This window comes from Sinocyclocheilus grahami, unplaced genomic scaffold, assembly GCF_001515645.1.
Source record: "Sinocyclocheilus grahami isolate Dianchi unplaced genomic scaffold, SAMN03320097.WGS_v1.1 scaffold306.1, whole genome shotgun sequence".
Taxonomy (NCBI): domain Eukaryota; kingdom Metazoa; phylum Chordata; class Actinopteri; order Cypriniformes; family Cyprinidae; genus Sinocyclocheilus; species Sinocyclocheilus grahami.
In genome coordinates this window covers 1,501,937-1,515,936 of record NW_015505485.1, presented here as the reverse complement: position 1 = coordinate 1,515,936, position 14,000 = coordinate 1,501,937, and the positions used below count along the sequence as shown (strand labels likewise).

The following is a 14,000-nucleotide window of genomic DNA, read 5'->3' as shown; positions in this document are numbered from 1 at the left end:
CTTGCTTCACTAAATGCTTTGGGGGTTGTGTATGTCAAAGACAGTGTGTCTGATCAAACTCTGTGGTATTGTGATGCAGATTTGTCTATGCTTACCAGATAAATGGACAAATACCAAACATCTCCCTCCTCTTTAAAAACAAAATGAATGAAATATGCAAGACTACTTTAAGCCAGACTACATTTAATATGGGTTCGTTTATGGCAAGGATTTTTTTGTTTTGTTTTGCTTTTGGCAATCAAAATTCAAGAGACATTAAAAAACATTACATAATTTTATAAACCTTTGCATTTTTGTAGGAAAGTGTTGTAGGGCAATTTATGCCTTAAACAATTTTGCTATTGTGTTGGTTTGTCACTTTGTGTGGTGTCCAGTGTACAATCTGCGTCCTGAAGTGAAACCAGTTGAGACCCACTGTCTTTGAAAATGAGCATTTGACTGGACGGTTCCTGTATTAGTGCTGACTGTAGGTGTTTTTTAGGTTGAGGAGGGCTGGTGGAGCGGAAGCGTGAATGGGAAGTCTGGACTCTTTCCTTCCAACTTTGTCAAAGAAATGGAATCAACTGAAGACACAGAGACGAGCGATGTAACAGACGAGCCAGGTACTGCTCCGCTTATCCTGTGATATATTCACAGAGAGGGCATGTCCTTACAAGAAAACACTCAACAGACACCTTTGTTGTTGTTTTTTGTACGTTTAAGGGTGTGTGTGTGTGTGCGTGTGCGGTATTTTTGAGGTGTTAGACCTAGTCATGGCATCTGCAGTTGACAACTTCTGTTTATAATTTTTTTGTTTGTTTGTTTTTTGAGGCATTAGGCCAACTGAAGCAGTCTGAAGAGTTTGAATGAAATTCCATAAAGTGACCAAGTGTACTAAGTTTGGAGTCAGTAAGATAAAAAAAATAATAATAATTTTACTGAGAGGAAGAATGTTTATAATGTTATTCTCTTTCAAATAAATGCTGTTCTTTCGAACTTTCTGTTCATCAGAGTATCCTGAAAAGATGTATCACAGTTTCCATGAAAATATTAAGCATCACAACTGGTTTCGACATTGCTAAAAAAAACAAACAGTTTTTTCAAAAGCATCAAATCAACATACTTGGCTGCTGAAAACTCTGCTTCACCATTGCAGGAATAAAAATATTTTTAAAAACAGTTATTTTAAATTGTAATAATATTTCACAATATTACTGTTGTGCTTTATTTTTGATCAAATAAATGCAATAAATCTTGATGGGCATAAGAGTGTTTCAAAAACATAAAAAAATATAGATCACTTTTATGATAACTTTTGTAGTGCTTTGGTGTTTATGGGAATTCATCCTTAAATAAGATCAGTTATTTTAATAATGTTTACACAGTTTACTTTGCATATTACTTTTTTGTAATCAAAACTTTGTAAAGCTTGTCGTGGCGGTACTCTTACAGTGGTGTGTGTTCACAGATAGCAGAGATGGAGCGACTAGCCCCACGTCCCCTCACCAAGGCAACGGGGTCATGGCCCAACCGAAGAAGATTAAGGATTCTCGCTATAGCCGATCTGTATTGCTTTACAATCAGGGCGGTAGCAGATTCATTTTGCACCCCTGTAAGGATCTGCATTCTATGGACACTTAGTTCAAATCAATCTGAAGTGCTGTTTGTGTGGTTAAAAAATATAATATGAAATATGGGCCCAAATTTGTGAGTGGACGATGTAAATAAAAACTGTGCATTTACTTAACACTGATGCTGTTAAGTAACTTTTTCAATCAAAACTTGTAAATCTGATTTATATGAAATATTGTTTGCGTGATCAAGTGTTTTAACCAGTAAATATCTCGTTTTACATTTATATGCATTTATATTCAACACACCTGCACCACATTTAAAAAATAAAAAAAAATCACACATGTTTTTCCTCCCCAAACACTGGCAATAACTTTGTAATACTTTTAATTAAGGTTTGAAAATATTATTTATAATGCTTTATACATCGTTAGATCCACATAGCTGCTCATATTGGCCTACATCAATTAAACAGCTTGACTGAAAAACTGGGAAATGCTGTTGTGTGACTACAATTTAACCTATTACACAAACTTGCATGTTTATCATGTTGAATCCAGTTATTTATTGACTCTTTTTTTCCCTATCTTGAATAGCATGACACTTCCATAACACATTTGTATACAGCGTAGTGTTGTTCCCATAGCCGTGATTTAAAGCAATGTTTATCCAGCATTTTCAAAGGAATGTCAAATATAATACTGTGGCTTGACTTGATACACAATCTAATGGTATAAAGAAATCTAACTTTAAACATCTTTTACTGTACCAATTTTTATGGCCCTTATATTTCCTATTTGAGCCAATGCAGATGAATGAAGTTATATCAGGATGAGATTGAAAAGCAAAACGTGATTGACTATAGAGGGAACATGCTACGATTGATCAGCACATTTGTGGTTTTGTCAGCGTCTTGATGCCTGAAATGTTTCAAAATCCACAAATGCACAGAAAGCCATTCACAAATGTACGGGGAGCGATCCACAAATGCATGCAGCGATCTACAAATGTACAGGACGCGATTCACAAATGAATGCCAGGCAAAGTTGTTCGTGACATAAAAAGATATTTGTGAATGTTTTTTATTTGCAAATCTCATTTGATTTATTTGTGAATTTAATTAATGTTTGTGAAAGCCTAAGATTTATTTGTGGATCTCATTCTACTTATTTGTCAATGTTTAATTTTTCTCTAAAAATGTTTCTCTAATATTCTGATGTTGGTCAGAAAAGTAATGTTTTGTTGAAAAAAAGATACAGAGTATTTCCAATTAATGTTTAGTTCAATGATTCAAACATTATTTTTATTATTTATATTTTTTATCATTTAACCGTGTATGTATTTGTGCTTTGTTTATGCAATGTTTTCTTCATAATATCATGTTTTTTTCGCACCCATATATAAATGAATGAATATAAGCTGTCTTTATATTTGGGGTCCTTTGCATTATAAAGTTTGGAAACCCCTATAATAATTTTGTAGCACATGATTAGTGGGGCTGTAGCTTGATTAAAATCAACCCCATCCTACATTTCCCCCTGAATTTTCTGTTTCGCTTAGTAGTACACTACCTTTCAAAAATATGGGGTTGGTAAGATTTTTTAATGTTTTGAAAGAACTCCCTTATTTTTAATGTAATTTATTCCTGTGATGGCAAAGCTGAATTTTCAGCAATTATTACTCCAGTCTACAGTGTCACATGATCTTTCAGAAATCATTTTAATATGCTGATTTGGTGCTCAAGAAACATTTTTATGATCAAAATTGAAAACAGTTGTGCTGTATTTTAGTGTAAAATATTTTTTTAGGATTCTTTGATGAATAGAAAGTTTAAAGAAAACAACATAACATTATTGTAACATTATCAATGTCTTTAATTTTTGATTAATTTAATGTGCCCTTGCTGAATGAAAGTATTAATTTCTTTTTTTTTTTAAACCTTACTGATTCAAAATTTTTTAAAGTTAGTGTACATTGTATTATAGTTGTTAAATGTGTCACAAAAAAGTCATTTGGCTCTATTTACAGCATTATTGCATTTAACCAATACTTCAGCTCTCCCTTTTTTGTCACATTTTGCATCCTCTTATGTCATTCAGATCAGTTGAATCATCCACTGCGTCTCATATCTAGAGCTCAGAGGTCATTTATAACATGCCATCTTGTGATGTGATGGTCAAAGGATTTACTAAATACTATAGGTTTCTTACTATGTTTTGGATTTTAAAAAGTCTACATTCAGCATGCTCTCCCATTGACTCTTTACATATGTAACAGTGGTTATTGTTTACCCAGCATTCTTTTCATCCAGGCATGGTTGATCTGCCTCAGAGTCTGTACCTTTCAGTGTGCAAATGCATGTGTTTGTGTGGCTGCTGTGTCAGTAAATCCATTTGTGATTCTGCTTCATTTTAGCCAATCCCATCATTACCATCTGCCACAAAACCCACCCATTTGAGCACTCCTGAACCCCCTAAAGGAGAAAAAGAGGCAGAGAGCAAAGGAAAAGGTGAGTTCATGGGAAGGTTGACATAAAGCTGTATGTGATAACCAAAGTAATGACAGGAGATTTATGGAAATGCACTACACATGAACAACTGCAGTGATTATGACTGACTGACATGAGTTTTCCTCCTCCTGGTTATTAGCTAAACCCAAATTATAGATTAGTATGTCTTTCTGTTAGTATTGAAAGTGCACTTACACCTTGTGCTTTACTAATAACACTCCACAAATTAAAGTGTCTGTAGTAGCTGCATAAGCCAAATCAAGGTATTATTTGTAGCACCTTCTCATAGATATATCCTCGTTTTTTCTTATCTTTACAGTAGAAGAATACTGTAAGGCCACATTCCACTATGAAGCAACTAACCAAGATGAGCTGGATTTAAAGGAGGGTGACATCGTCCACGTACTGAGCAAGGTATGGAACAGGCAGAGCAAATGTTTACCCAACCACCGAGATCTCTAAATAAACAACACATATTCAGGAAGCATTTTTTAAGACAAAGCATCCACATCAGGAATATGAAGCACATCAATAATTATGCAATAACTTACATTATGTAATACCTATAGAAAGGAGGAAAAAGCATAGCATAATCTCTTAATAGCCAAATGTCGCAGATTAATAAAAAAGTGTCCCTGTTGTATTCACCCTTTGGATTTTTTTATTTTATTTTTTTTGCTGTTCTCTTCTGAGTCCTGTGCAAATAGTCATAGTCAACACTGAATGTAAGTTGTACAAGTATAAGCAAAAGTTTATTCTTGTACAAGTAAATATTTTTTTATTAGATATATCATGTCACATTGCATGACACAGTGCTTAATATGTGTCAGCTACTCTACATACTCTCTATATACTAATTGGTAAACAAAAAAGGAGTAAGACTTTAACTTTGTTTAGCCATCAGGGAGTAGTGTAAACCAGTTTTGGTAGTTACCTCTCTGGTTGGCAACAGTCTGCAAACTGCATTAATGAAGAGGAGGCAGGAAAGGCTCTGCCTTTTACAAAATCATTTGAACCAATCACTTTTACGCTCTTCATTTAGACCAGTTAGTCTATATCCTGCACCGTAGTTTAGTCTGGTGTGTGAAAACACTCATTGACACAAGCTTACGGACTAGTTGGTCCACATTTTTGCAAATTATGCCAGAGAGGTAGAGTCAATAGTGTGTATTAGAACTACATATTATACATTATAAATATGTAATTATGAAGAATATTGACATTTGATGCATGGATTAAATCACTCTTTTTAATGGTTTAAAGGGGAAAAATCACCCTAAGATGAAAATAGTCTTAATTTACAAAAACCTGTAAAACTTGTAATGCAATTGTTGTTAGTACAGAACTCTCAGATGGGGATTCTGATGCAAAACTTTTGTAGTGATCAGAAATAAAGACTTTTGACTTGTGTGTTTGATGCTATCTGCAGATACATTTACAATTTATGAAACTGTAGCTGTTGTATATCATACCAGTGACTTCTGTTCTGTTAGCAAACTAAGGATGTGTTTGTTTTAAGACACATGGATAGCATAGTCAGCTGATGTTTGTCAAAGGCCTTGAGCAGGAAGTAGATCAAAGTTAGAAATGACCACCATCTAGTGGCAAGGGACATGTCTGCATTTCCCATTCATAATAATGTGTATTAAGGTGTATTGTATATTTTATGAAATGAGCCATTTATGTTCTGAGTGTTTAATGGTTTTGATATTTTAGGACACAGGAGAGCCAGGCTGGTGGAGAGGAGAGATCAGCGGCAGAGAGGGAGTTTTCCCAGACAACTTTGTAGCTCTGCTTCCTGAGACAGACAAAGAGGTACATTTATATTCATTAATGCTGCTTTTGATGTCTACCTTGGGAGTGTGCATTTTTTGAAAAGGAAATTGAACCACTCAGTGCAGACGTGACTACTTTACTTTGGAAAGTTATTATTCTCAAAATTAATTCTCAGTTGTGACAAGTAAAAACGTACTAAACAATAATCTTTAATCAAAAGTTCTTATTTTTTCCCTCTATACAGACACTCACATCCAAAGGCTCCGTTAAAGCATCTCCTAAACAGGAACCAGAGGAGGTAAGCAATGCTTATCCTCTTGTTAGACACTTCATTATTGGAGTACACTTCATATTAAGATAGATAGATAGATAAAAAAACTAGTTTTGAATTCTTTCCCTGTCTTAATCATTTTGAGAATTTTAATACAGATGTTTTTATAGATAAATACATGCATTACAAGATATACACTAGCATTCAAAAGTTGGGCACACCTTCTCGTTGTTTGTGTTTACTATAATAGTCATCAAAAAGTAGATCAAAAGGATTTTAAGATCATGTGAAACAAATTCTGTCAGTTGTGTCTCAGTATACTGTATATTGAGTGTCATCAAAAAATTTAGATTTTCTTTTTTTAAGATCATTTTTTTTTGTCTCCCAGCCCTGCTTCCCAATGAAAGGTATTCACTAAACATTTTAATCAAAGATGTTAAGGACCAAAATCAACAACACTCCAGACAATATCAAGTTAACATTTGATTTTTTGTGGTTCAAAAAACATTTAAGTTTTTAAATCAATAGTAGCCACTTATCATCACCATATGTTTTGCAACCATGGCTTCATTCTAGCTTTGGGATATTCGAGTTTAGCCTGAGGGTGCATGTTTAACTACATTTTGGCAAACTCTGGAACAACAGGCCATTTTTATTGTGAAAATTAGGGGTGCTCCGATCAGGATTTTTGAGGCCGATCACAGAAAGCAGTATCTGCCGATACGATCACCGATACCGATCTTTTTAAAGCGTTATTTTTATCAGGTAGAATTATTTATAGTAAGACTCCATTCAGGAATTTTAGACATCTATTCAGGGCCTGAATTTAATTTTTGACTCTTGTGAGAGGGGATTTTTTAGTTTGAGGGGTGGAGGGGGGCATTTTTTAGACATTTAAAAAATATATATATTTCACCTAAATGTTTGATCATGCACTGCATTTTTGTTTTTACAATCGTGCAATTGTTGCACAATAGCTTACACACAGCGCAAGCCTGATTTTGTGAGCTGAATGTGAGGCGGCCTTTTACACCGGGTTCACACATACTCTGTTTGCAGTGCGTATGCAGTCCATGTGTGGTACGTAAGCGGTGCAGAAGCAGCTTTCACACAGAAGTCTGCAACTGATCTGTGGCTGTTTAATACAAACACAACAGTTATCCATTATTTTGATTTCAACTCCAAACATTGTTACGTAAAATGCTTTTTCAGCATTGTGATTCTTTTTTCACACAGTGCAGAAGCTAATACAATCTTTCATAGACGTGTTTAAACGCAATAAATGTAATAAACACATTATTCAATGCTTTTTACTTTTGCTTTTACTTCTAGATTGATAAAATTAAGTTGGGCAAGCATGTGGCAAAACATTTAAACCACTTTTCTAACATTATCACAAACATTCTAAATTAAAACTTACCATTGACAGTAACAGTCAGCTCTACTGCCTTTTCTTTTGCATTTAATTCTTTATTACAAGCAATCCTGTGGTTCATAAACTGTTTTCCTACCTCCACAAGTGCCATCTGTTATTGCCTTGTTTTTCTAAAAGTGCCTAAAAAAACCTAGCCAAAAAGCCATAGCCTATGTTGTCTGTGAAACACAGTAGACTTTAATTCTATGCATTTATGGTGTAATTACTACATTTTCGTGTCAATCCATGTTCATGTTTACCGCAAACAATGCGCTGTTACTTTAATTCAGCGCTTGCATCGCAGCAAAAATTGACTCGGTATGGAAACGATCATTGCACTGCTGCAGATGCACCGCTCCTGGAACACACTGCCGGACCGCAACCGTGTGCAGTGTGCACTCTTCAATCCGTTTACATGAGCGCAGAACAAACGGAGTATAATAATGTGAACCTGACATTATGTGTGTGCGCTGCGAGTGTGCATGAGCGCTCAGTCTCCAGGAGAGTGTGCGAGCGTTGAATGGTTTAAACACTGGCAAGAATTAAAAATAAATGCAATTTATAAACTTTAGTGATGATGCGACACTGCCTCGATTGTGCAAGTGACAATTCCTGTGTCAGCTGTGCAGCATGCAGCTCGCTTATAGTGCAGACGCGATGTGATTTGAAGCCGTTTGCGCATTTTGAGAGAAAGTGAGCGCGTGCGCGGTGATTCACTCACGCTTTGTGAAATTATGTCTCGCAGAAAGTTTTCAAATGAGCTACTTTGTTATTTAATGAAGAAATATGAACTGTACCTCACTTCAGCATTATAATTATTTCACCCGCGCCGGCCTGAGACGGTGACGCTGCATGTCGTGCCAAACCTCTCACGGCAGACGCGTCATCAGCTTGAGATCGGTTTTTTGAGATCGGCCTTTATAGAGACCACCGATCAATCATCCCAAAGCGATTATCGGCCGATAGTGATTGGTAGCCGATCAATCGGAGCACCCCTAGTGAAAATCATATTATTTGTTCAAAGCACCAGCTACCATGAACAAACAGAGGGTTTGTGTGGCCAAACGTTATGCTCTGCCACATCCATTTTCCAGAAAAATTCTGTGAAGCCACATATCCCTCCACTGGATGAGGTCATGGGTTGATATGCTGAAGGCATAAGTGTTTGTTTTTCTTTCATTCTTTTTTTTTTTATAAATCTGTTCATTTTCAACCTCATTGGTGAATGATTGTCTTTGTGATGCTGCAGTGAGAATGTGATGAGCTGACGCTCATGTGATGGGTTGTGGAGGTCAGCGAGCAGTTCATGAAAATGTGAAAGTGTTCATTTCTCCAATGATCAATCCTTGATCCTATAAGCGTCCTGTCAGATGATGAGGCATTGATCTCTGTCTGTATCAGGAGTAAAGGGGACAGAGGGCATTTACAGGAAGGCAATTTCTGTAAATTGTATTTGACTGCAATTATAGTGCATTCAAATAAACAAGTATCCAAGATGTGATCATTATTATTATTATTATTATTAATGTATTTATATTTGATCAAAATAATATATAAATGATCAAGTAGTAGTTGTCTCCTTTGCCTAATATATAAATATTAGGGGTGGAACGGTTTGCGGAAAAAAATCTAACCGTACGGTTCCTCTTACACGGTTCGGCACGCGCTAGGACTGCGGTTCAACTTAAATCTGACAACACATCTATAATATGGTTTGCTATAAATAACATGTAAAACAAACAGGGTTCGGTTAATATATGTTTCTGTTGATGGATGCGCATTCTGGCTTCCCAATACATTGCAACAGCAGCGATGAAAAAAAAACGTGGACAAACCATTCACTCTTGTTCAGTGCGACTGCCGTATGCTGGAATATGAGCATTTATCCCGTCATCACCCAGGTACTGATAGCGCGTGCACAGGTGAGACCTGAACAGCACACGTTGATATCTGTGTTTAAGCTAAACTCATTTAAGCTTTGCCAGTTTAAACATTTAAGAGCTAGAGGACACGAGCTCGTGCGCGCAGTGAGAAGATCTGTGCGTGCGCTCATCCAAAACGTGCAAACCCGCGCCTCAGAACGCGCGCAAATATTAAAGTGCCCCTATTATGGGTAATGAAAGGTTCATATTTTGGTTTTGGGATTCCCCAACAACAGGTTGACATGCATGCAAGGTCAAAAAACACTTTCATTGTCTTATAATATGCATTTATTTTTTACCTTATTTGCTCAATGACTCCCAAATGATTCGCTCAACGATTCATTTTTTTCAAACCCCTCCTTTGCATGACGCTAATCTACGGTGATTGGTCTGATTGGTCTCAGTTTCATTTCATCATGCCTGTAATGCCTGATAAAGCAGCATTTGTGAGCACAGTGCTGCTTTGTGTACAGCGTTACCGGGGAAACCGCTATTTTTACAGCTCCAAAAGCTGCACCTAGTGGCAAAGAAAGAATTTGCATTTTCATTCAGACCAAGAGAAAAGACCGACAAGTAGGCGGGCAATATGCTGATGTTTCATGTTGACGTCAACATGAAACGGCTTGGGATTCGTTTTAAAAACAACTAGTTTCAATGATTCAGAGTCGACTCTTTCTCTTGAGATACAATAACTTTATACTCAGTGCACTTTCAGATTTAAAACTTTGCAGGATGTTTTCATTCACTTAGAGCTGTGTTACACACGTCATTAAAGGTCATTTTCAAAAATCCATAATAGGGGCACTTTAAGCTTTCTCTGAAGTATTGTGTTTAAATGGACAAATTCACACAAATTATGTCAAAATGCCCGTCTTGGTAAGTATCCTATAGCAGACAGCCGGCTGAACGTACTGTATCAGTGCATTCTCTTAAAGTGACAGCACGTTCTTAATATGAATCAAACTGCAAGAACAAAGAAATCACTCACTGCTCTTGATTGAATAGCTTTTGTAACTTTAATAAAGATTAATCTTTAATTTATACAGTCAAATATGCAATGCTGTTTTACATTTCATTACTTTATTCAATTTCTGTACCTGAAAACTAATGTTAGACCTACCTAAAAAAAACTGAAAATCACTGTTTATTTTATTTGTATCTTTACTCTATTGTATTTATTTGTGCTGTTGCTTGTAGTTAGATTATTTTTATTTTATTTATTTTTATTTGACCAGTATAGTTTTTGCCTAAACATACATACAGAACATCACATCAGCATGGCGCCGCAAATGGCAGCAAGGACGCTGAGCTCCGCAATTCTTCTATTGTTTTTGTTTGTTTGTTCTGTGTTTTGTCATTCTTCTTCTATAAGTTTTACCAGAGACGAACTCCTTAACATTAAGCAGCACATCCCGGACAACATTTTTCCGGTTTTTGATTATTCGGACGTTTTGTTGGACATTCTAGTCGGAGGTACAATTAAGCTTTCATAATTATACATCGTCCATCACAACTAACATAGTATATTTATATTAAACTGCACACTTTGTAAATAACATATCTGCACACTAATAAACATATCTGTACATTTATCTAAACAATTACATTTTTTCCTATACTTCTATTTCTGATACATACAGAACTATACCGAAACCGTGACTCTTAAACAGTGATCCGAACCATGAGTAAGTTGAACCGTTCCACCCCTAATAAATATATATTGCACAAATTGACTGGTAAAAGTGTTTAAACCCATCAGCCTCAGTGTTGAACTGGAAGTTTTTTTTTGTTTGTTTTTTGGTGATTTTACGTTTGAACAAAAAGATCCAGTCTGCTGTTTGACCGTTTGTCTCTGTGTGCCATGAGCGATTGAATATTAACCCGTCAGCCCTTGATTTCCAGGTATGTCTCTAATGTTGAGGGAGAGGAAATAGTTTTGCCTCCCTTTGGCCCCAAACACAATTCATCATAGATAGGGTTGGTTACAGACAGTCTCAGTCTAATTTCTTCTCAATTGTGAACTGAGGATGTTTGAGCTGTCTGCAACAGTAATTTAAGCAAATGTATGGCTATTACTGTAAGATCTCACTTCAGTGTCTGTGTCTTGATTTACAGAAAACCGCCATTGTAGTAATAATTTCTGCTTCGATATTACTAGCACAGGTTGAGCAATGAATGAATTCTTTTTTTTTTTTTAGTTGAACAAATTAATTTAATAAACATAATTTAGTATCTATCTATCTATCTATCTATCTATCAATATATATATATATATAAATGTGTGTGTGTGTGTGTGTGTGTGTGTGTGTAAACATATATATATATATATATATATATATATATATATATAGTTTAAAAGCATTTGTTGTTGTTTTTTATGTTTTTTTGAAAGCACTATTTTATTTGATAAACTTTTATTCCCTGTAATAGTCCAGAACATAGTGGCATAAGCATCTGTTTGCTAGAACACTAGAAAGGAAAATCTGAACCTGTGAACTAAAACTTTTAAAAAATAATGTCAACAACATGAAATCAAATTGAACTGTGTTTACTTACTTGTTACATGTTCTTGGTCTTATTGTGTTATTGTGAACAGTTTGTCAGTGCACGTTATTTAGAAGCAAACGTGTACTTTCTTGGATTCAAATACAACCATGGTCTCATTTATTTAAGAGACCGTTTTAATTTGAGGTTATTTTAGTTTAATTTTAGGCACCAGGTGGAACATTTTGGCTTGATATTTGTGGAAAATGGGTAATGCACATTAAATCATTTAAATGCCTTAAATCAAGATGCTGTATTGATAAGGGTTTAAATTATAAATTTGCTTTTTGTTTAATTCTTAGAGTATGACAGAACCCTTATATGATCTTAATCAGCATGCATAATTGGTCATTCGTAAGTGGTCATGCATAAGTGAAAGAGTGCTGAAATTATGTACATAAAAGACTCCTGCTTTACATGAAAGAAGTCATGCATGTGCATTTCGGCCTCATCATAATTGATGCAAATCTATGTCAGTTGCATGAGTTGATCTAGGCCTGTGTTACTGTTTGAACTCTTTCTCCTGCTGTGATTATATGTGTTAAGTAAGGTGTTTTTTTTCTGGTAATCAGTGCAGCGATTCATTGATATGTTGGCAAGAGTCATCAAATCTTCTGAGCCATCAAAGGGGTGGCTGGGGGATTTCCAGCCTCAGCAGTTTCATCTGTTTCAGTTCATTTTAACTTGTCAAGCTCTTTAGAAACTTGTATTTTATGTTATTCAGCCTCTGGGGATTATGGGAGCCTGACGTATGAGGTGAAGATCCCCTCTTTGTCATTATTCTGATTTAATGTTTTTGTTTTTTTTTTGTCATTTACAATTTATAATCAGAATAACAATCTGAGAAAAATAGAGGAGTTCACATGATCAAAGTCACAAATTTGCTTAGAAATAATGCACATTGTTAAAGATATTGTATTTCATGTCAATATATAATTTGTTTCCAATTTTAACAGACCTAAAAGCTTTATTATATCCAGGTTTAAATTATATTTTAAATGGCAGGTTTATTTATTTATTTTTGCTGTTTCTCCACAGAAGCCAAAGAAGCCCCCACCACCATCCAAAACCCCAGGTATGATGTCACATCTTTAACATAGCATTTAACATCTCACTGATTGCATTAATTTGATTACATTACTTTACTTTTCTCTTTTCATTTTAAGCTGCTATGAGACCGCTGAGGTATAAAAGAGCTTGAAGTGTCATCATACTCATTCTGGCTTCTGAGGTTATGCTCAATGCCTCTCTCGCAATCATATGTTATAAGAGCCACAAAAGCCATGTGTTTAAGGCGGTTGTTCACCCAGAAATGAAAATTGTCATCATTTGTTCACAATCAGGTTGTTTCAAACCTGTGGGGGGGGGGGGGGTTTCCTTCTGTTGAACAAAGACGACGACATTTTGAAGAATGTGGATTACCAAACAATGTCAGGTCTCCATTGACTTCCGTATTTATTTATTTTTTCCCCTATGGAAGTCAATGGGGACTAGCAACTGTTTGGTTGTTTGGGTGGCTATTTGTTTAGATGACAGAATTTTCATATTTGGGTGAAATATCCCTTTAAAGCTCATTGTCATCAAACATCTTTCACTTGTTTTTGCCTGCCAGCCACCATCAAGATTTAAAATATGCTAGTTGCTGTTCGATTATTAGCTACAGGCAGCTGACATGATTTGATGGCCCTTAATAGTGGTACTTGAAGGGAACATGCCAATATGTCTGCGTCAGTATGTGAGTGGATAATAACTGGTGCAAGATGGCATATTGATTTGAGCTGCTTCCCCTGTGGTTTTCAGAGGAGCTTGCTGGTGTATGTTGAGAAGATTAGAGGTGATTGAATTATTGCATTGAATGCAGATCCCATGTCTGCCCACACATCAGCGACAGCATATTGAAAATGATTTGGACATTCTTTCATAGTTCTTCATCTATTTATAGCTTAAGCTGCAGCAATGATAATGTTTTCATAGTTTTATAATTGCTTGTGTTTTGGGGGGGGGGGGGTTCCG

The 14,000-nt window shown here is 35.6% G+C and overlaps 1 protein-coding gene across 1 annotated transcript in view; it reads left to right on the top strand.

Moving 5' to 3' along the window:
- LOC107601459 (CD2-associated protein-like) overlaps nt 1–14,000 on the top strand; it is a 60,738-nt gene that overhangs the window by 31,834 nt on the left and 14,904 nt on the right. Inside the window, exons 6-12 of the mRNA XM_016293643.1 lie at nt 482–602; nt 1,448–1,545; nt 3,967–4,060; nt 4,380–4,474; nt 5,777–5,875; nt 6,081–6,134; nt 13,026–13,062. Coding sequence (XP_016149129.1) covers nt 482–602; nt 1,448–1,545; nt 3,967–4,060; nt 4,380–4,474; nt 5,777–5,875; nt 6,081–6,134; nt 13,026–13,062 — 598 coding nt within the window. The remainder of the gene's footprint in view (nt 1–481; nt 603–1,447; nt 1,546–3,966; nt 4,061–4,379; nt 4,475–5,776; nt 5,876–6,080; nt 6,135–13,025; nt 13,063–14,000) is intronic.